At 35.8% G+C, this 23,754-nt stretch overlaps 1 protein-coding gene and 2 long non-coding RNA genes across 3 annotated transcripts; all 3 read left to right on the forward strand.

Annotated features, from left to right (window-relative positions):
• The first annotated feature begins 2,546 nt into the window (after positions 1–2,546).
• LOC113326946 lies at positions 2,547–4,168 on the forward strand. The gene is made up of 2 exons (XR_003348629.1): positions 2,547–3,185; positions 3,272–4,168. It is a non-coding gene; the product is annotated as an uncharacterized LOC113326946 (long non-coding RNA).
• A 3,633-nt stretch (positions 4,169–7,801) lies between these two features.
• LOC113327019 lies at positions 7,802–9,375 on the forward strand. Its single transcript, XR_003348689.1, has 2 exons — positions 7,802–8,414; positions 8,501–9,375. It is a non-coding gene; the product is annotated as an uncharacterized LOC113327019 (long non-coding RNA).
• A 3,647-nt stretch (positions 9,376–13,022) lies between these two features.
• On the forward strand, positions 13,023–13,904 carry LOC113326284. Its single transcript, XM_026574040.1, has 2 exons — positions 13,023–13,358; positions 13,638–13,904. Exons 1-2 carry the CDS (start codon positions 13,023–13,025, stop codon positions 13,902–13,904), a joined length of 603 nt encoding a protein of 200 aa, XP_026429825.1.
• Positions 13,905–23,754: the final 9,850 nt, after the last annotated feature.

Genomic DNA, 23,754 nt, shown 5'->3' on the forward strand with positions numbered 1-23,754 from the left:
GCAATAGCGTGATCATATTTGCCTCTCTTAAGACCAACAGTAAATACTAATCTCTTCATTATTATCAATGTGTTTCAGCTATGCAGGATTTAAATCGTTCGATTTTATGAATTTGAGATATAAGTGTTTGCAATTTTTTATTAAGATACGTATATCTATTTACTACATAGCTTATCATTCATAGCTCACCCAACTGATTAAGCTAAACCAAGCTAAATTGTTAAAGATACAAACATTGTTTATACTAACTAAACAAATAAATGAACTGCTAGGCTCCCCCGCTATTTACCAATATCCAACAAAATTAGACATTCGTTGATCAAATTTGAAGCAATGCAATAGTAATCGTAACTTTACCTTGTTGGAATTCATCTTGAACTTGTCATTGTCTGTAACTCAAAATAATGGAGTTGTCATTGTATACTTGTTTTTTTGCTGCTTTTGAAAGAAGCTCGAGGAATTGGTACTGACGTACGCCTACACATCAACCAAACACAAGGTGTTACCAGTTGTTCTCGGAGTGAATAAATGTCATTAATCTTAATGTTACACATGACAGTGCTGAAGTCATCAACATTTGATCGACGAAAATGGTATACTTGTGATGTTTTCCTTGTAAGGGTAAAATATCGCACACCAAATAATTATGCAAAGCAGTGGTATTACAAAGGAGCGAACGGCTTTCGCACATAGCATATCCCAGATGACGGAACCAATGACGTCATGAAGTCACGAGTAAAGTGTGAAAGCTGTGCGAAGTTCAAGACCACGTGCGAGAAGATCCAACATAAGCGTGCGAGAACATCGGACGTCAGATCCGAAAATAGGGGCTTTATTAGCTGTCTTCCACTATGTAAAACTCCTATATATATGACCAACTACCACTGTGTTGAGGGAGAGATCTTTTTGAGAGTTTAGATAGAACTTTAGGAGAGAGAAAGTTATTTTCTCCCCAAGTTAGGGTTTTATCTTCTTTCTTTGTATTGATTTCTAAAACTTAATAAAATTCTTACAAGTGTTCTTCATCATGATTTCATAGTTTAGTCTATAGATTATTCAAGGGGTGTAGTTGTAGGATTTCCTGCAACTACATTTTGGTGCTAGAATACAGATCGGAGAAGGGATTACACCTTCTTGTGAAAGTCCTAAACTGATTTTTCGAAAATTTCCTACTATTCTTGTTTTCGTGAAAGATTTTGATTGTTTTCGCTGAGTTTCAATCTCTAGGTTCACTCGTCAAAAACGGGGTTTAATTTAGGAAAAACTTGTGAAAGGTTTCGATTTATAAAACAAATAGGTTGGTTGATTTTGTTGGTTTCGAATTTATAAAGTAATCCTAAAGATTATAAGTTTTTTTTCAAAAAGTAAACTTTGCAGATCTGAAAGAAGATTTCCTTAGAGGTATTTGGAGAAATTATTCATATTTTAGGAACAAACTAATCGAGGCTGTCTATAGATAAAAGGGGAACGAATTGATGTGAAAAGCAGAGCAAACAAGCATGTATATGCAACAGGAAACGAGCTAATCCACAAGAATGATAAAGACCATCGGAGCGAAAAAAGGAAGCAGGCGTCTACAGTGTAATATGATAACAAAATCAGGTGTGGATTCATAGATTTTCATGCAGGAATTACAGGGCAGATCCACAAACGTGATTATGAAGGAAGGAAGATCTTACCTGTCGAAAATATGTCACCCCTGCACGAATGGAAAAAACAGAAGATCATATTCGAAGTGGACGATATACCTCAAAGAAGCTGGGGGCGAACAGATCCATTGGTAGTAATTATACCTTCGCGAAAGGTGGAGAAGGATAAAGATGCGAAAGACTCAGAGGAATGGGCGGTCGAACGAACTTTGATAGATACCAGAAGCTCATCCGACATCTTGTTTTATCGCACATTCAAGGACATGGGATATAATGACACGGACTTAATGCCGTCTACATACAACATCCGTGGTTTCAACAAAGCAATAACAAAAGCAAAAAGGGAGGTAATTATAAATATGTTGCTAGGAGAAATAGAAATGCAGGTAACATTGTGCGTGGTGGATGTGGAGTCACCGTACAACATGCTCTTGGGAAGACCATGGTTGCATGCTATAAAAGGCGTTGCATCAACCTTACATCAATGAATATGTTTCCCAATGCCGAGCGGAATAGGAGAAATTGGAGGCAACACAGAAAGATAAAAAGCATGCAACCAATTAGATGTTAAGAACTGTAAAGACCCTCAAGCTTGTCAACGCTATTAGACTAGTCAAGAGATGTCTTCGCCACTAATTACTCGATTAGTCTAGCACGAACGTTAATTAAGAGAAATTAATCTAACAATAATTTGGTTACGAAATTAGCACTGTTAGATAAAACTCGTGAATTTATGCGAGATGGACTACTTGAACGTGTCATTCGGACACCGGACGAAGAAGATATTATCGGATGAGTATGAAGAGTAAAAGAGTCATTTTTCCGATTAACCGACCTGACTCTCCTTAACGCTTGGGTGGGTGCATTTATTATGGGGCTTTTTCCTTATCACCAAGACGTGTCGAGAGAAGACTTTCAGTTTCACTCTCTCTTTTCTTCTTTCCTCTTCTTTTCTGCTTCTTCTCTTCTCTTTTCTTTTCTTCTTCAGTTCTTCGCCTCTAGCGATTCTATCAGTTTCTGAGGATGTGAGGTCACGAGAAATAGACAAGTTATCATGAACTGAGTGAGGTGGTGATGATGTTGGAATTGATTTAGTTTCAGAAGAGGAATTGGATAATAAGATTTTGAGATTAGGGTTTCTGCAAGATGAAGTTATGAAGGAGTTGATTAATTAAAAGAGGATTTGCGCAGTTGGTGATGAAGAACAAAGGGGGTTGGTGTTTAATTGTAATTATGAAGTTTATTCAGTGTTGAGTTGAAGAGTTAGGGTTTCGTTAAAATTCAGGGAAACTATTGAAAGGTGAAATCGATGTTCTAAGAGGTTGATTCGAGTTGGGTAATGATTGAATTGAGGATTTGGAGTGATATTACAGATGAAGATAAGTTCTAGAGGATGAAATCCAATGATGGTGATTGAATTTAGGGTTCTTGATAGAACAGAGTTTTGAGATTCATGGGTTTGGTTTGGTGATGGAAGAGATGATACTAATGATATGTAATTAGACGAAGAAGAAGACTTTTGTGTTTGTTTTTGAGGTAATATCTTCTTACTTGATTTAAGGCTGTTATATTTGTTGAAGCATGGATGTAATTGATGTTTGTGAAATTTGTATATTGAACAGTGATTTGATTATGGAAATGGGAGTAAACTGGTGGTTGTGTGATTGTGGTGGAAGTGACAACATTCCATAAAACAGGTGGTGTTGGTGGAAGATATGAACTGCTGGTGGAGTTGAAATAGAAGATGTGATGTATGTATGGCCATGGGAATGATTACAGGTGCAAGAGAATGTTTTTGGATTTGGAATTGGGTATAGTGGTGTCATTATTGCTGCTGTGGGTTAAAGAATGTGGGGAAGCAGTTGGAAGTATGTTAATAGAGGCTATGTGAAGATGAATGTTAAGAATTTGGAGATGATAATGATATTAAGTTATCCAGTGATTAGAGGATATAAATGGAGTTGGGGATGAATGAATTAATGGTAATAGTAAATTGAGAATGAATGTACAGATTTGGAGTTGTTGCTGCTGTTGTTATTGTTTGTTAGAGTTTAGTTGTTGCTGCTAAGAGAACTGAATTGAGGTTGATGTGGATATGGTTTTGGAAGTGAACTGGTGGTGTTGTTTATGAATATGAATGTTGGGATTTGACTGAAAAGAAGGCTTCATGAGGGATGGTCTGAGGTGGTGAATTGGTTTCGTAGTTGGTGGTGTTTCTGCTGAGAGGAGAGGTTGTAACTGAAGTTGGAATGGTTGTATTATTGAAGTTACAGCTGCAGTTCAAACTGTATGCAGTGGTGCAAGTTCTGTTATTTGGATGACGAGTGAACTAGTGTAAGAAGAATGAGTTAATAGAGTTGTAGATAGTGTTCCAGTGAAAGCTTGGGACTGCTTTTGCAGGTAAAGCTTAAATTCCAGTTGTATATTGAATTCTTGAATTCTGTTAGAGTGAATATTTATGTAATGATCATTTTGGATAGAATCTGAGTTAGTGAACCTGTATGAACTCCTGCTCCTGAGATTTAGGCTTGCTAGTGATCCTAGTCAGATGTCTGACTGAGTTAGTTTAGCTGACTTGGTGTTGAATCGGTGTTGACTCACCGAGTTACCTTGTTCTGACCTGAGTTGACCTAGTTGACTATAGACTTTGACTATTTGACCCTGGACTTTGACCCGACCTTGGAAGTTGACTGTTAGTTGACCCTTGGCCGTTACTTTGACCATTAGTTGACCCAAAAGGACCAGGCCTAGTTTAAGGAGATGGTTTGTTGGGCTTGGGCTTGTAGTTAATTTCTATTTTGATGTATTGGACCCTTATGGTCTGAATTAGTTTTGATTCCTTCTACAAAGTTGTAGATTTTCATAAGACTTGTTTAATGGACTATAGTTACAACCTAATTGAATTATTAAACCTTTGGATATGCAATAGATGGATAACGAAGATGTGCAGAGCCATTAGATAGACTTATATGATTCTTGTGTGAGCCATTTTGGCTAGAATTCTTAGAGTTCTTGTGTGATTAACAATTATACTATATTAACATCGATCGATTCAAAGGACGAACCAGTGGATCGTGGATCTCGATGTAGGCGTGGCTTGTCATCAAAAGAGGTGGGAGTACATTTGACTCTTTTGTAACCATTATTGTTGCTTTTACAAAAGTTTATGCTTAACAAACTCATGCATTGTCTGTCCGTGCATTTCATGCTTTGTTTAAATTGCATTATGATAATTTTGTTGATTCTGTGGATCTTTCCACGATTTGGAAAGTACTTGTAATGTTTTGTTTGTCATTATGAATTGTTATGGGAAATGAGAATTTCCACTTGTGGTATATAGGATGCGCTCCTTCACATTGATATCTACATGAATTCAGCTTTTATTGCTTAGAGTGGGTCATCATGATCTTGGTGATATCAATATCTATTGAGTGTGGTTAGCACGAATAGTATACGTTGTTTGAAGAAGGAGTTTGTCCATATACATGTTTGTTTATTTCAGTGACTTGGTCACTTTTTGATGTTTGGGAAAACAATAATGTTTTCCAAATCTTGCCATGATTACTTGAAAGTTTAATGTTATTCCTACTGGGCACCCCTTTTAGGGATGATGTGCTCACTCATTCCCACTTTCAGTTTCAGAGACAGATCAGAGTTGCGCAGTGAAAGCTTCAAGGGTTGTTTTCGTTAGTTGGTTAACTTATATTATGTTTATCATGGTACATATTGTATCTGTAAACAAAATGACTATTGTATATGTATCATTTAAGAGGAATTCTTGTATATATATGTTTCATAGCGGGTTAGTTTTGGGTAAAGTTTTGTATCGCATTTCTTAATTGAATGCTTAAGTTCATGTTTTACATTCTTAGTGCCTCTTTATTTAGTTAATCTCTTGGATTAGTCAGTTGCTAGCTTAGGGGGCGCTACAGTGTTGGTTCCAGAGCTCACTATTAGATCTTATATGGGAAAAGATAGAGATAGCCAGTGCCAGTTAGAGAACTTGAATAGTTTAGAACTGGGTTGGGTTGTGAGATAAATCTTAATAACTAAAAGCTACCAATAATTGAAAGATTTATTTGATTGATTGATTTGCTTGTTTGGTTGTTTGTTTGTGTAATGAAGTAAAAATTGTAGGGTACACCAATAACTTTAGCTAATAGGGATTTGAGAATAATTAATCTAAAAAGTATGAACACGTAGACAATCTAATACTATAAAAATATTGAGATTGGTATTTTTGATAGATCTTGTAAATCACATAGAAACTTACTGAACGCATTGACTTAAATGAAAAGTAAACAATTTATAACCACATAAATGTTAATAATTTTTTTGGGACTTAATAATAATTGAAAGAATAGTTAGAATATTAGTTCGACCATCGAAGCTAATAAAATTATTATTAGAGTAATTATAGATGATAATAACGGTAATAATAATTTTAATAAAGTAATGTTAGACCAATTAGTACCATATTAAACTTAGTTAAAATTTCAATAAGGATATATAACGATAAAAATAATAATTATAATTAAATAATTAGGGAAAATTGATAACGCTTATTACAATTAAGTTTTGTGAATTAAACTAATTACAAATAAGAGGTATATGTTTTGCGTCTAAACTAGATAGTAATATAATACATATTAGGTATTAGATATAAGAAGATAAGGATATAATGTATAAAATAAAAAGACTCAACTTGCTAGTAATCTTGTACCGAAATTATCTTTAGTCAAAAAAATGATCCAGTAAATCTTTAAAATGAACAAATAAACATGAAATAGTAATGATAGTATTCGAATGTTTAGTGTAATACTAGAATTAAAAGAAAATAAATTCGTATATTAATAGGAAAGTTTTCATTAATAGCAAAATCTAAAGACTGTTAGGATATATTATAATTTTATGCAGACTCAAATTTAGATCATATTAAATTACTAACGCCAATATCTAACAAGATATAGTATACAGATTCAATATGAATAAATAAAATCTCAATCTTTACGTGAATGTAGAGTTATATCTAAAAGATTAAGGCTTAGTTTACCAACTGCACTAGCAACTTAAGAATGATGAGACTAATAACACAATTGATAATAGTATTCGAGTTAAAATTATAACAGGTAATATTTGGGAAAATATTATATGTGGTATTGTTGTAAAGTTAAAATTATCAAATTGTTTTAAATTGGCGCAAATATCGAATCGAGATTATTTAATAAATAAATTTAGATGACTAAATTGCTTAAATTGATGTGAACTATCTATATATTCTACGAAGTAAATTTATCAGACTTACACCAGTTACGATAAAATATTAGAAACTATTTAATCTTAATAAATTAATACTTAGTTAATCTAGCACTGGAGAATAGTGAAGGTTTTGTTTTTTCTGTTCGTAGAAAAACATTGTTGGGACTGGCCAACCCTGACAGGGCAACTGCATTCAGAGATGACCGATCATAGAAATATACTGTAAATTAATTTAGAAATCTAATAGACGTAAGTTCACTTAGAAATATTTTAAGGATTCTTCCTTGAAGTTAGAGTCAAAAAATCTTGTAAAATAGAAATTAGTTTAAGAAAAATTAGAATTCTTTATTTGATAGAATTTAAATCAGTGTAGTTGAACCTAGAGCCACAAATTTTAGTTGTAGAAAGCCATATAGGTTTGTGCTTTGTTTCATTTTGTTTGCGCTTAGATAAGAGATAAGATTAGCCTAGAAGGTGGGGAGTTTTTGAAGACAAGAAGGATGGTTTTATTTTCGAGGACGAAAATAAATAAGGTGGGGAGAATGTAAAAACCCTCGAGCTTGTCAACGCTATTAGACTAGTCAAGAGATGTCTTAGCCGCTAATTACTCGATTAGTCTAGCACGAACATTAATTAATAGAAATTAATCTAACAAATATTTGGTTACGAAATTAACACTGTTAGATAGAACTCGTAGAGTTATGCGAGATGGACTACTTGAACGAGTCGGACACTGGACGAAGAAGATATTATCAGATGAATATGAAGGGTAAAGGAGTCGTTTTGCTGATTAACTGACCTGACTCCCCTTAACGCTTGGGTGGGTGCATTTATTATGGGACGTTTGCCTTATCACCAAGACGTGTCGAGAGAAGACTTTCAGTTTCACTCTCTCTTTTCTTCTTTCCTCTTCTTTTCTGCTTCTTCTCTTTCTCTTCTCTTTTCTTTTCTTCTTCAGTTCTTCGCCTCTGGCGATTCTATCAGTTTCTGAGGATGTGAGGTCACGAGAAATAGACAAGTTATCATGAACTGAGTGAGGTGGTGATAATGTTGGAATTGATTTAGTTTCATATGAGGAATTGGATAATAAGATTTTGAGATTAGGGTTTCTACGAGATGAAGTTATGAAGGAGTTGATTAATTAAAAGAAGATTTGCGCAGTTGGTGATGAAGAACAAAGGGGATTGGTGTTTAATTATAATTATGAAGTTTATTCAGTGTTGAGTTGGAGAGTTAGGGTTTCGTTAAAATTCAGGGAAACTATTTAAAGGTGAAATCGATGTTCTAAGAGGTTGATTCGAGTTGGGTAATGAGTGAATTGAGGATTTGGAGTGACATTACAGATGAAGATAAGTTTTAGAGGATGAAATCCAATGATGGTGATTGAATTTAGGGTTCTTGATAAAACAGAGTTTTGAGGTTCATGGGTTTGGATTGCTGATGGAAGAGATGATACTAATGATGCGTAATTAGACGAAGAAGAAGACTTTTGTGTTTGTTTTTGAGGTAATATCTTGTTACTTGATTTAAGGCTGTTATATTTGTTGAAGCATGGATGTAATTGATGTTCGTGAAATTTGGATATTGAACAGTGATTTGAGTATGGAAATGGGAGTAAACTGGTGGTTGTGTGATTGTGGTGGAAGTGGCAACATTCCATAGAACAGGTGGTGTTGGTTGAAGATATGAACTGCTGGTGGAGTTGAAATAGAAGATGTGATGTATGTATGGCCATGAGAATGATTACAGGTGCAAGAGAATGTGTTTGGAGTTGGAATTGGGTATGGTGGTGTTATTATTGCTGTTGTGGGTTAAGGAATGCAAGGAAGCAGTTGGAAGTATGTTAATAGAGGCTATGTGAAGATGAATGTTAATAATTTGGAGATGATAATGATATTAAGTTATCTAGTGATAAGAGTATAGAAATGGAGGTGGGGATGAATGAATTGATGGTAATAGTAAATTGAGAATGAATGTACAGATTTGGAGTTGCTCCTGCTGTTGTTATTGTTTGTTAGAGTTTAGTTGTTGCTGCTAAGAAAACTGAATGGAGGTTGATGTGGATATGGTTTTGGAAATGAAATGGTGGTGTTTTTTATGAAGATGAATGTTGGGTTTTGACTGAAAAGAAGGCTTCATGAGGGATGGTCTGATGTGGTGAATTGGTTTCGTAGTTGGTGGTGTTTCTGCTGAGAGGAGAGGTTGTAACTGAAGTTGGTATGGTTGTATTATTGAAGTTACAACTGCAGTTCAAACTGTATGCAGTGGTGCAAGTTCTGTTATTTGGATGATGAGTGAACCGGTGTAAGAAGAATGATTTAATAGAGTTGTAGATAGTGTTCCAGTGAAAGCTTGGGACTGCTTTTGCAGGTAAAGCTTAAATTCCAGTTGTATATTGAATTCTTGAATTCTGTTAGAGTGAATATTTATGTAATGATCATTTTGGATAGAATCTGAGTTAGTGAAACTGTATGAACTCCTGCTCTTGAGATTTAGGCTTGCTAGTGATCCTAGTCAGATGTCTGACTGAGTTAGTTTAGATGTCTTGGTGTTGAATCGGTGTTGACTCACCGAGTTACCTTGTCCTGACCTGAGTTGACCTAGTTGACTATATACTTTGACTATTTGACCCTGGACTTTGACCCGACCTTGGAAGTTGACTGTTAGTTGACCCTTGACCGTCACTTTGACCATTAGTTGACCCAAAAGGACCAGGCCTAGTTTAAGGAGATGGTTTGTTGGTTTTGGGCTTGTAGTTAGTTTCTATTTTGATGTATTGGACCCTTATGGTCTGAATTAGCTTTTGATTCCTTCTACAAAGTTGTAGATTTTCATAAGACTTGGTTAATGGACTATAGTTACAACCTAATTGAATTATTAAACCTTTGGATATGCAATAGACGGATAACGAAGATGTGCAGAGCCATTAGATAGACTTATATGATTCTTGTGTGAGCCATTTTGGCTAGAATTTTTAGAGTTCTTGTGTGATTCACAGTTAGACTATATTAACAACGATCAATTCAAAGGACGAACCAGTGGATCTCGAGGTAGGCGTGGCTTGTCATCAAAATAGGTGGGAGTACATTTGAATCTTTTGTAACCATTATTGTTGCTTGTACAAAAGTTTATGCTTAACAAACTCATGCATTGTCTGTCCATGCATTTTATGCTTTGTTTAAATTGCATTATGATAATTTTGTTGATTCTGTGAATCTTTCCACGATTTGGAAAGGACTTGTAATGTTTTTTTTGTCATTATGAATTGTTATGGGAAATGAGAATTTCCACTTGTGGTATATAGGATATGCTCATTTACATTTATATCTACATGAATTCAGTTTTTATTGCTTAGAGTGGGTCATCATGATCTTGGTGATATCAATATCTATTGAGTGTGTTTAGCACGAATATTATACATTGTTTGAAGAAGGAGTTTGTCCATATACATGTTTGATTATTTCAGTGACTTGGTCACTTTTTGATGTTTGGGAAAACATTATTGTTTTCCAAATCTTGCCATGATTACTTGAAAGTTAAATGTTATTCCTACTGGGCACCCCTTTTAGGGATGATGTGTTCACCCATTCCCACTTTCAGTTTCAGAGACAGATCAGAATTGCGCAGCAAAAGCTTCAAGGGTTGTTTTCGTTAGTTGGTTAACTTCTATTATGTTTATTATAGTAGATATTGTATCTGTAAACAAAATGACTATTGTATATGTATCATTTGAGAGGACTTCTTGTATATATATGTCTCAGAGCGGGTTAGTTTTGGGTAAAGTTTTGTATCGCATTTCTTAATTGAATGCTTAAGTTCATGTTTTAGATTCTTAGTGCCTCTTTATTTATTTAATCTCTTGGATTAGTCAGCTGCTAGCTTATGGTGCGCTACAAGAACTATGAAGGAAGAGCAAAAAAACGAAAAGATAGATGGAGAAAGGCAAAGCAGTTAAAGAAAGAAGAAGAATTCAGGGTATACATGGTGCGAGCAAAAGAAGGTATAAGAATACCAAGCGAAATCCCAGATGAAGAAGATGTACCGGCAAAGGAGATCAAAGAGCCATCCCGCTAGGTGAACGAAAGGCGAATTTTATTGCAGCAGAACCAACTAAAGAAGTAAACATAGTTACTGAAGAGGAGCCCAAGATGATTAGGATAGGAACCGGAATGGGGGCAGAAGAGGAAGAAAAAAAAATTAACCTTCTGAGAATATATAACGATGTATTCGCGTGGGACATGGATGAAATGCCAGGTATAGATTCTGATGTCGCATGTCACAGGTTAGATATCAGGAAGGACGTTCGTCCATTCAAGCAGAGAATATGGAAAATAGCAACCACATATCACCCGCAAATAGAAGCTGAGTTGCAGAATATGCTAGACGCGAGAATAATTCGACCAACAAAGTATCCAGAGTGGATAGCGAACATGGGGGTGGTTCCGAAAAAGAACAATGGGATAAGAATCTGCATCGATTTCAGCGACTTGAACAAAGCATGTCCAAAAGACGGTTTTCCATTACCAGATATACCACAGATGGTAGAGGCCGCATCAGAGAATAGCAAATTATCACTAATGGACGGGTATAAATGCTACTATCAAATCCCATTGGCAGAAGAGGACCAGGAACACACGGCTTTTTCGCACCAAGAGGATTATACTGTTAAACCAGAATGCCTTTTGGTTTTAAAAATGCAGGTGCTACATATCAGAGGATGGTGGAAAACATATTCGCGAAGTGGATCCACAAGAATTTGGAAGTGTACGTGGATGACATGCTAGTAAAGAGCAAGAAGGCCGAAGATCATGTAGACTATTTGGAAGAAATATTTGAGGAAATGCGGAAATACAAAATAAAGATAAATCCAGCGAAATGTATCTTTGGAGTGGCATCAGGGAAATTCCTGGGATATATCGTATCCAAAGAAGGAATATAGGTAGATCCGGAGAAGGTGCAAGCAGTTCGCGACATGCCAACAGCAGCAACATTGAAGGATGTACAGAAGTTGAATGGACTATTAGATTCATTGGGACGATTTATCTCGCGCTCTTCAGATAAATGCAAGCAATTCTTCAACATTCTAAAGAAGGGTTCCAAACTCGAATGGACAGCTGAATGCGAAAAGGCGCTACAAAGCATAAAGGCTTACTTAATGAATGTGTTTATTTTGCAGAAAGCTGAACCAGGGGAGGAATTATTATTATACTTAGATTCGACACCGCATGCATTAAGTGTCGTACTACTTCGCTTAGATGGAGAAGTTGAAAAGCCAATTTATTACATAAGAAAAACATACAATGCAGTAGAGAAAAATTATGCAAAGATCGAAAGGCTCCTCCTCGCACTGGTATATGCAACTCAAAAGGTTCGCACGTACTTTCATGCTCATAAGATCAGAGTCCTTACAAAAATACCAATTGAATCTGTAATGAAGAGTTCGAAAAGATCTGGAAGAATAGAAAGATGGAATGCACAAGTGGGGCAATTCGAAGTCAAGCATGAGATTTTATCCTCACCAAAATCACAAGTAATTGTGGATGTCTTAGCAGAGTTCCCATTGGAGGAAGATGGGAGTGTAGAAGATATTATGGAGGTGGATGAAGATCAGGGAAACCCTCAAAATCTGTTAAGAGAGAAAAAATCAAAAAGGTGGGAAATAGTAGTCGATCGATCTGTAAATGGAAAAGTAAATGGCATAGGAATAGTGATTATCTTACCCTTAGGAGCGAGAATGGCATATTCATTCAGACTGGAATTTGCATCCACCAATAACGAAACAGAGTATGGAGGAGTAATAGATGTGTTGCGGTTGGAAGTAGAAATGGAAGTAGATGATGTCAGAATAAGTAGTGACTCACCATTGGTGATCCGCCAAATACTGGGGATATACAACATGAACGAACCATCATTACAGAAATATATGCTACTCGCAGAGGAGCTATCACAAAAATAAAGAACATGGAATGGAGACACATATGCAAAAAAGACAACAGATTCGCAGATACTTTAGCATTCCTCGTATCAATGCTGGTGGATCCCACCGCTCGATATATAAATATTACAACACTTTGTTTCCCATCAATCAAAAAAGAAGAAGAGGCAGACATAATTATGGTGGAAAGAGAAGAAGGAGAAAAGAATGATAACGAAGAGGATTGGAGATCGCAACTTCATTCATACTTGGAGAAGGGAGAAGTACCGAGGAACAGATTGGAAGCACACAAGTTAAAAAGTCGTGCGTCAAATTACGAGTTAAGAGAGGGTGTACTTTATTGTAGATCATTCCTCGGGCCCTCTCTCAGATGCTTGAGGCGAAAAGAAGGAATGGAAATACTAAAGCCAATACACTATGGAGATGCAGAAAACCATAGTGGGGGAAGGTCATTAGCGTACAAAACAAAAATGCAAGGATATTATTGGCCTTATATGCATGTGGATGTGAAAGAAGTATCTAGGCGATGTGAAGAATGTCAAAGGCATGGAAAAAGAATACATGCACCAGGAGCGAACTTAAATTCATCAACAAGTGTTTGGCCATTCGCGAAGTGGGGCTTAGACATCGTGGGTCCATTCATACCAGGTTTAGGCCAAAAAAGATATCTAATTGTCACAACGGATTACTTCAAAAAATGGTCAGATGCGAAAGCAGTTCAACATATACGTGATAAGGAAATCTTCATCTTCATATTTGAGAATATCATTTGCAGATTTGGAATCCTTGTGCAGCTGGTGTCTGACAATGGAAAGCAATTCGAGGGCGAGAACATAGAGATGTTGTTAAATGCCTTCAAAATCCTGATCGGAAAATCAACCCCATTATATCCGCAGAGTAATGGCCAAACAGAGGCAATAAACAAGACACTCACGGATATACTAAAGAAGAAGTTGGAGGGGCACAATAAAGGATGGTGCGAACAGGTCCACAATGTATTATGGGCGTATCGAACAACACGGAGGGAAGCAATAGGAATATCACCATTCTTTTTAACATGAGTAGGAGTTGTATTACCAATCGAAGTCATCATACCAACAACAAAGAAAGAAGCTTGGGAAAAGAATCTAAATACAGACTTGATACTGGCAAAATTAGATGACTTGGAGGAAAACAGAGAAGTTGCTTTACAACAAATGGAAAATTATCACAAGAGACCTGCAAGAGAGTATAACAAGCGTGTCAAACAAAGGCAATTTCAACCGGGAGAGCTGGTGTTGAGAGAAGAAATATCGTCTTATCGGAAGGGAGGAGATGGAAAACTGGAGAAAAAACGGAATGGACCGTATATAATAAAGAGAATTGTGGGAAATGGAGCGTACGAGTTAATGGATAAGGATGGAAAGAACACGGGGCGAAAACTTAATCATCCATGGAATAAAATGTGTCTCAAAAAGTATTATCCATAGGGCATTAAGTAAACTGATGTGTGCGAAAGAAGAAAAAGAAAATTCACAATGTATACGGGAAGATATGAATAAAAAGGAAAATTTCTCCTTCTTCAAAATAAGGATCCATACAAATATACAAGCAGAAGAACGAGGAAACGATAAGACCTCATGAATAAGACCTCAATAGAGGGCAATAAAATCTAAAACCTCTAATTAGGGAGGTTAGGAATCCAATTGTGGCGTGCATCCTAATTTGCACTTGTGCAAAAGGCAATATAAATAAGTCCTAATGTGCGTCATAATTGGGAAAAACCTAGTAATGCATGGTTCACTGAATCTGCTCGTATCGATCTGGATCCAAATCAGATCTCATCTCTTTTTTCTTTTCTTCTTCTCCATGTTGTCACTGAATCTACGATGGAGATCTTTATAAGTAATACCCAATATCAAATTGCTCAAATCAAGCTGATATCTAAAAGTAAGAATTGAAGAAACTCAGTGGTGGCTAACAATGCTGTAACGGATGTGCCGGTGCAGGTAACACCTTTACAATCATTCCCTCCTCCACAAGGATTGCCACCATTTAGAATCCATCCTGTTAGCTGTATGGGATCAAAAACATAATTAGTCCTTCATTCTTTCATTCAAAAGTCATTCATCATTGCTGTCATTGCAGCAACAAGTCATTGTCATTGGTACAATCCTAAAGTCATGACTGGTAACTCCAATCTCATTCAGAATCCACTGAGTTTATCTAAAACAGTTCAATCATGATCACACGTACTCCAGTTACACCAATAGTTACTAATTAAAGTTCAAAAAATATGTTCCCTCTTTTGCCTATGTCAAAAGCCAGCTACAACTTTCCTAATCTGTTATATATAATAACTCCGAAAAATCTTTCCCATTACGCGAATACCAAAACCCAAAACCTAGAGCTAAGATATTAAACTGACGTATCATCCATAAAACAAGTGGACATCCTTAGTTTTGTATTCTATTATATTCATGGTTCGTTCATATAACGATAACAAGGGGGATTGTGTGGGGGTATGGTGAAAGTTAGATGCAAGTTACAAAGGTAATTTTTAATCTGATAGAATAAGCTAAACCAAGCAAAATAGGTAAACTACTCGGCTCCCATGACATTTACAAACATTCGTCGACCCAATTAGAAGCAATGCAATTGAAATCGAGGTTTACCTTGTTGGAATTCGTCTCGGAATTTGTCTTGAACTTGTCATTGCTGTAGTTCAAAATAGTGGACTTGTCATCGTATGCTTGTTTCTTTGCTGCTCTTGCTCGAAGAATTTGTGGTGACGCCTGCACATCAACCAAACACAAAGTGTTACAAGTTGTTGACGTAGTAACTAGTAATTAATGCTACACATGACGGTGCTGAAGTTATCAACATTTTGATGAGATTTCGTTCTCTGCTTTATACTTAAACCAAAGTTCAGCATATTGCAGATTACCAAGAGTTGCTTATATGTACAAGAACTTTTTGTCCGATAAGGACTAAGAAACAGAGAATGTAAAATGTCTTGCAGGACCCATCACAGTGTTGCCTCCAAAATATATGAAGAGAAAGCATATAATCATAAATCCAGCAGAGTTGTGAAAACACAGTGATATTTAGAGTTGTCGTTACCGCAGTAGAGTATCAGTAAAGTCAGCATCCCTGTTGACAATTCCAGAACCTCATAAATTGAAATTGATTCATAAAAACTCAGAAGAGAATGCATTATAGTAATGGGTCACAGAGACCGGCTAAAAACAAGTTTCCTGTCTTCCCTAAAGATACCTATCTCTAGAATCTCTTTTGTGTTCTAGTGATGGATGCAGAAGCAAGAAATAACCTATTTCTACAATTCCTTTATGTTCTAGTGATACAAGTGGAAGCAAAAAATAAAACTAATCAAAAAGTTTTATGAGTAAGCAAACAAGTCTCAAACCCAAGAGTCAAAACAGTAATAGCAAATATATTCAATCAAATGACTAAGTTCCTTAACTTGAGCTGATACATTCAGCTAAACCAAGCTAAAATATTGAAAAAGTAAAAAGGATTCATATACTCGACTTAAACCCAAGCTAATTGACACAGACACACTTGAAAAACTTAGCCATCTAAAACATGCATATTTTAAATACAAAAATGAGAGATTGCATAAATTCAATATATTCTTCCCTTTAATACTAACCAAACAAATAAGTACAAACAGACATTCATGGAATTTAAAACATCGGCAATGCAATTGAAGTCGAGCTTCACCTTGTTGGAACTCGCCTTGGATTTGAATACCACATTCAAGGTCAGTTCCTCCATGTTGATATGAATTGCAGCAATTTCGTCGAGCTAGGGATTTTGTCAGATTGCCGCAGTTTAGGAAAGCATCCTCTATATTACTTAGTGTTGCATAAATAGGTTCGGATGATGGACTTACAGGTGCTTCTACAATAACTAATCAACATGAACCCATTGTAGAAGCACCTGCAAGCCCGGAACCCAAACCTATGAGTAACATAAATGACGCTTTTCTAAACGGACAAATTTTCTTCCTCCTTTTCTTTTTCTCGATGAGATGATGATCCATGATCTGTATAAACCCTTCAAAAAAAAAAAAAAAAAAAAAAAAAACCCAAAATCGGATCTCAATGTTAGAGATGAAAACATTGGATTAGATTTATATACTCGACTCAAACCCTAGCTAATTGCCACTGACCCAGCACTTGCCAAACTTAGATAGCTTGTGCATCTAAACATGCATATTTTCTTCCCTTATTAAACTTTAACTCCTATAAATAATAGATTGCGAATAAATTCTATGATTTATCCCAGGATATCCACCCATACCCTGCCTTTACCAAACAGTGCTGAAAAAAAGTATACCTGTATTTTGGGTGTTTCCAAATCTGCCACCCAAATAAAAGCAACAGCAACAGCGAAACAGGCTTGCATCACTTCGGCCCACAAGTAAAGCTAACCCCTTGCACAGCAAAGTTAGTGGCAGAGCCACAGGGGATTTGTTTAGCTGGCAAAAACTGACCTCCTGGTGCTTGGATGGATACCTATTCAAGCAGAAATCAGAAGACAGTAGATAGCATAATAACAAAGTTGATTCATAATTCTTGAAAGAAAAAAGAATTGCATAATGGAGAAACATAAGACATCTTCTTCAGAGTAGACTAGTTTTTTTAGTCTTTGTAATTTGATTAGCTGCACTATTAAAGCTAATTATGTTTCTCTATATTCAAATCAAATGTAAAGGAAAAAGAGACAAGGACACAGGCTGCTTTTGAAGGACTCTAGAGCGCCTCTTCTAGGTTGAACTGTTTACTCATGAAATAAGGTCATCCAGGAGTTGCCTTGTAGTATAAAAGAAGAAAAAGGAAAAAAAGGCCAAGAGAAGTTCATCAAGCTTCTCTGCAGTAGTTGACATTCTAACTAAAACTAGGATTTAGAAGTTGTAGAACTGCACTTTGACATGTGAACTAAAAGTTTATGCACTGTGCAGTTAACATAAACTGCATGACTGCCTTTGCGTTCTGTCTCTGTAGCCTTCAGTACACAAAACTGCACCACATTCTGTTTCAACGACCCCTCCTTATTGAAAATTTCTTAGCATTGAGAAGGCTAGACCTGCAGTAAACAAAAAACATACTTCGACGCTCAAGTCAGCAGGAAATTTATGCAAAACATAGTAAACATAGAATTAGAGTTAAGAGTATTTACATTTTCAGCAACAGCAGTTTTCCGGATCGCAGATTTTTGGCCCACAGCATTTTGGTTCATAGCATTTGACCCATCGTGTTTCAGTTTACCACTTTTGGCAGTGTATCAATGGCTGTGTGTCATGGCTGAGTGCCATTAGCTGCAGGGTGACAGTTGTGTGTCGGTAGCTGCATACCTATAGCTGTTTGCTTTATGCCTGCATAAGAAATCACGTAGACTGTCAGAAAAGCTTCATAATTGACGACGAATAAAAAATAATGCTTTAAAAATAAAAAATAAAACCTTAGCAATTGGTAGAGGAAATTAATTGTAAATCCAGTAGAGATGTGAAAACACATGAATATAAAGAGCTGTTCTTGATACTATTGTAGTTGAGATCAGTAAAATCACCATCCCCGTTGTTGTCTCTAAGTCATTATGAATAATTCTTAAAACTATGACAATGTAGAATTTATATCAGTTCTGAAGAATGCATTATGCCATTATCTAAATGAGTCTGAGAAACGGGCTTCAAACAAGTCTGCTGCCTCGCCTCAAGATATAAAAAACCTATCTATTTCTAGAGTTCCTATGTTCTACTGATTCAAACAGAAGCAAAAAATAAAAGAACTGCAGAGACTCCACTGCCAGAAACACACACAAAAAAGCGCGAACAACATTATCCAAAACTTAAATCATAGTCAAACAGACTCAAACGAAAGAAGAACAACATGAATTTTTTTTTTTAATCCATCGACCTTATTCATTTAATTTGAATCCACAGACTAAGCTAAGAGACACTATACTGCTAAAGAAGAAAACATTGGATTTATATACTGGAAACAATCCGTAGCTAATTGACACTTTCCTAACAGAGATCACGCACCTAAACATGCACATTTCCTTCATCTATGGGCAAAAATTGCCTGCATACAAGAATACCCATTCAAACACAAGTATCTCTTCTCTGTGCAACAGAAAGTTATGAATCGGGAGATGCAAAATTAAGGAAGAAACATTAAACATTCATACAAAATGAAAGACACTAAAAAAAGCAGAACAAAGTGGAATTCATCCATAGACTAACTCAAAAACAGACATTCATCAATCAAGTTTGAAACATTGGCAAATGCAACTGAAACTGAGCTTTACCCTGTTTGAATGTGACTTGGATTCGCATTGGTGTGATTAGTAACTTAACTTTAAACAGTGCTGAAATTATCTACATATGACGAAGAAAAGTCATACCTGTGAATGTGATGTTTTCCAATTCAATTTAGCACGACGAAAGCAGCCTTGCATCACCGGCTGCAGACCACAACTAAAGCCAACCCCTTGCACAGCATTCCTAGCAAAGTAAGTGCCTCTTACAACATTCACAGAGATACAAGGAACTTTCTTCAGTAGGTGAAAGTTGACCTCCTGGAATACCCCATTCTAGCACAAATTTTTGTTGTGTACAAGACATTATAAAATTGAGAGATGATGCAGAACATGGAATCAAACATTTACACAAAATCAAAAGACAGTAAAGTGCAACATTACTGGCAAAGTAAGTGCCTCATACATCAAAAGAAACGAAATCAAAATGAGCAAAATAAAGTAAACGATTTGGTACCTGTGTTGCATATACAAACAATTCTTTATTTGCAAAGAAGAACAAGGAAATGGTACAAGTAATGTGAAAGGAAATGGCACGAGATGAAGCAGAAACCTTTCATACAACAGCATTACCTTAAAAGCATTGGAAAGTGTGGAATCCATAAGATCAAGAAAGAGGCCCAGATATTGGCCCCAAAATTCATTCGCAATTGAAACAACAATGCTAACCACAGAGAAAGCGTCAGCATTTGTTGTTGGAGTGACTAAAATGTCATTCGTAACACAAAGCTACTCATGTACCAAACACTTACACTGCTCAAGTAATCTAACACTCAACAAAAAGGTATGCCTGTCAATTGAAATTTAGCACAAGGTTGTCTTTGTCTGTGCAAGAGACTAATCCAAGAAATGCAGAACAAGGATTGATACAAAATGACAAATTAAGAGGAACCCAAAGATTAAGAAGAGTCAATGCACTGCAGATTCAAATATTGAATTCATTTCATAATTCTTTGAATACATATACAAATACTAAAGAATCAAATGCACTCAATAAAAGGAAAAATCATAATAGCAGTGAAATAAAGAAAGATGAACTTGCATTCAGCAAAAGCATCAGCTGGTAGCAAAAATCATAAATTTCCCGAATAGCAGCAGTCTTTAATTTGACTCTACAGTCCGACTCTCAGCCACTAAAATTGTTATTTAACATTTTTCAGCCAATTCAAACGGTACAACCCCTTCCTCTTCCAGCACCTAATACTGCTCTTCTAAACATTATGAGAAGCTTTAGATCGAGCTTATTTTATAGTGTGAGAGAGAAGTGCTCGACCATGCGAAGCTTATTTCCGAATCTGCTCATACCGGTCTGGATCCAAATCGGATCATATCTCTTTTTTTCTTTTCTTCTTCTCCATGTTGTCACTGAATCGCTATATGGTGGAGATCTTTATCAGTAATACCCAATATCAAATTGCTCGAATCAAGCCGATAGTAAGAATTGAAGAAACTCAGTGGCTGCGAGGGTACTCTCGAGAGAAAAGAGAGCAAACAAGATTAGATTATAAGTGGATGCCGAAAATCAAACCCTAGAAGAAATAAAGTGCGCCCGGCCCCAAAATATTCAGCGTGAGTGCTAATAGTAATATATACACTACAATTCACTTTTGAATTCTGGACCGGGCACTGTCTAAGAGCAACCGGGGTTCAATGATTTGATGGAAGGGTCCGTGGAATCCATCTGAACCCAATAAGAATAGCGCTGTAGAAGACAAAAAACGCTATTAAGAATAACACTCGGTACTATTAAAAATAACGTTTTTTTTATTCATAGATTTAAAATGAGTTGTTGAAATCTAACGGTTGAGAAAAAAACATTATTCTTAATAGTGTTTTTTTTGTGCTATTAAGAATAGCGTTTTCACTATTCCACCACTACACTTACACTTCCATCCACAATTCCAAATGCTGAGGTGGCGTGGAAGATGAAACTCTTCCACCATAAGACTTGCTCTAATAGAAAAACAAATGAATACATTTTGAAAATTCATCCATTCATGTTTAGATCAAATCAAATCTTCTGCTTATTCATTTCATTAAGAGGAATCCAAAGATTATGAGGAGTCTAGCTAGCAAGATAGAGCTTCTAATATTCATTCATTTCATAATTCTTTACGAGAAAGAAAAAAAAAACAAAGAAATGCTTGTATATATATGCAAATACAAAACAGATTCATTGGTTATCCATCTATTTTTTTTATTTAGGCCATGTCCTGAGTTTTCTACCACCTCCATTAAAATCAGATTTGTCATCGGCTTTTTGTTTTGGCATGATAGTTGAGCGCCGGCGGTGGTGCTGGCCTGAATACCATCGATTACCGCCACTCCTACAAATTAATAATAATAATAATAATACCATAAATATAAGAACCAAATCAAAATTGCAGTAACCACTGCCTCACTGCAGAAAGGTGTTCGGAAATGCATACTTGAGACTGTTCATGTTTTTTGACTGCGCAGGAATCCAACCAATAAATTGGTTATTCTCGACAAAAACGAGTTAACCAAACATGATATTTCTAATGAATAGTGAAAGAAGCAAAAACGTTATAGCATGATGATATTAGTACGAATCACTCACAGATTATCCAGGGGAAGATTCGCAAGGACATCAAATATACCCGTAAATTGGTTATTTTGCAGATATCTGCGTGACAATCAATTAGCAAACAAAACAAGGGAGTGAAATTACACATTTACATATTAATCTGGGAGAAGATGATATATATATATATATATTCCTTATATTTACTAATTAACTTACATGTTTTTCACACTTGGTAATGCGCTTAGAGTCTCAGAAGGTTGCCTGTTGAAAGAGACATCCCTGAATTACATGAAAGATAGTTAATGAAGGAGAAAATATGATGTTACTCCAAAAGAACACATTATTGTTATTCCTGACAACTAAGAGAGATATATATCCAAGATCTCACAATGTGATAAGGTTGCCAAATAAATCGTCCAATAGCCTTTGCAGTTGATTATGACTGATGTCTCAACACAGAGAAACAAGCACATCGTCCACTAAACTTATTAAAAGATACATATCAGAGTTGACATTCAGAAAAGGGAAGTATGTAGTTGTACTACTCACAGTCTTATTATAGGTTTGGAGGAAGACAATACGGTATACTTCCTCCAAAATTATTGTTGCTTAAATCCCTACACGCATTTGCACAAACATCATGAACAAATAAAATTTTTGTTGTGTAAAGAAAACAAATAAAATTTTCTTTACACAACAAAAATCACATAGATGAAAAGTTAGATGCAACTAACAAAGGATAGGGTAATCTGAATCTGATATATTAAACTATAAACCAAGATACATTAAAGATGTAGAAACTCTAAAGACCCTAACTAAAAACACTTGCCAAATTTAGATCACGCACCTAAACATATTTCCTTTGCTTGTTAAACTTATAACTATTATTAAAAACGAGAGACTGCCGAAAAGTTCTATGTTTTCTTCCCTTTTCTTATAGTAAGTAATAAATATACAACTCAAATTCCCATGACATTTATCAATGCCGGCCGAAAACAGACATTCATAAATCGGATTTGAAATAATGGCAGCGCAATTGAAATCGAGGTGTACCTTGATGAAATTCATCATGCATTTGTCGTTGCTGTAGTTCAAAATTGAGGAATTGTCGGTGTACTGTTTCTTTGGTTCTCCTATAACAAAGGAAAACACATTCAAAAAATGAAAGACAGTAAAGAGCAGAACAAAATGGAACCTAAACCAAACATTCTAATTCATTTCGTAATTCTCTGAAAGAAATAACTACCAGCAACTCTGTAAAAATTAAAGAGGAAAAATGCACTAATAAATCCATAAATTTCACTGTTGCTTCTTTCATGTACAATAGAGAAAGAAATTCTGTATACTAGACCAATGGTCGCGAAGATGCATAGTTCTTTCCGAAGATGTGTTTCACATATAGCGCTTTTAAAATAAAGTAGGGGTTCACAAATCCAAATATAATTTCATCTTTTGGATAATATGCACGATAACCTTTATAGGAAGAAGAAAAAAAATGATGGTAGAGAAGTTATTCAAATAGGTGTTAATTCTGTCTACTGCGCGAAAGGGAGCAGAAGACAGGATCGATGAGTAACCTACCAGACTAACTTCTCCATCATATCCTCTCTTTACATGTTTTTCAAAGATGGATCTGTGTTACCATACTCAGTTTTAAAAAGGCAATGTGTGCAGCACCCACTTCTCAGAGACGATCACTCAAGACTAGTAATTTTATGCTAATTGAAATTTCAATCAAGTGATCAGTCCAACTGTATTCAGGGACAAGTTTTCCTTTTGTGCAAGAGATTATTAATAAAGAGCACACAAAATCCAGACATTAAGAGTCTAGTAGACCTGGTGCTTCCAGTTGGGTAGACGTAAATATGTTGTTGATTCTACTGTGAGAAGATTTTTTTTCTCTGCTATGCTCCCTATAAAACCGAAGTTCAGTATATATTCAGACTATCAAGAGGTGCCTACAAAAAAGACTATGATTTCAACTCAAGTTTCCTTCAAACTAATCAAACTAATCTTACTGCTGGTACCCCTGCCTTCCA

This window comes from Papaver somniferum, unplaced genomic scaffold, assembly GCF_003573695.1.
Source record: "Papaver somniferum cultivar HN1 unplaced genomic scaffold, ASM357369v1 unplaced-scaffold_10, whole genome shotgun sequence".
NCBI classification, from domain to species: domain Eukaryota; kingdom Viridiplantae; phylum Streptophyta; class Magnoliopsida; order Ranunculales; family Papaveraceae; genus Papaver; species Papaver somniferum.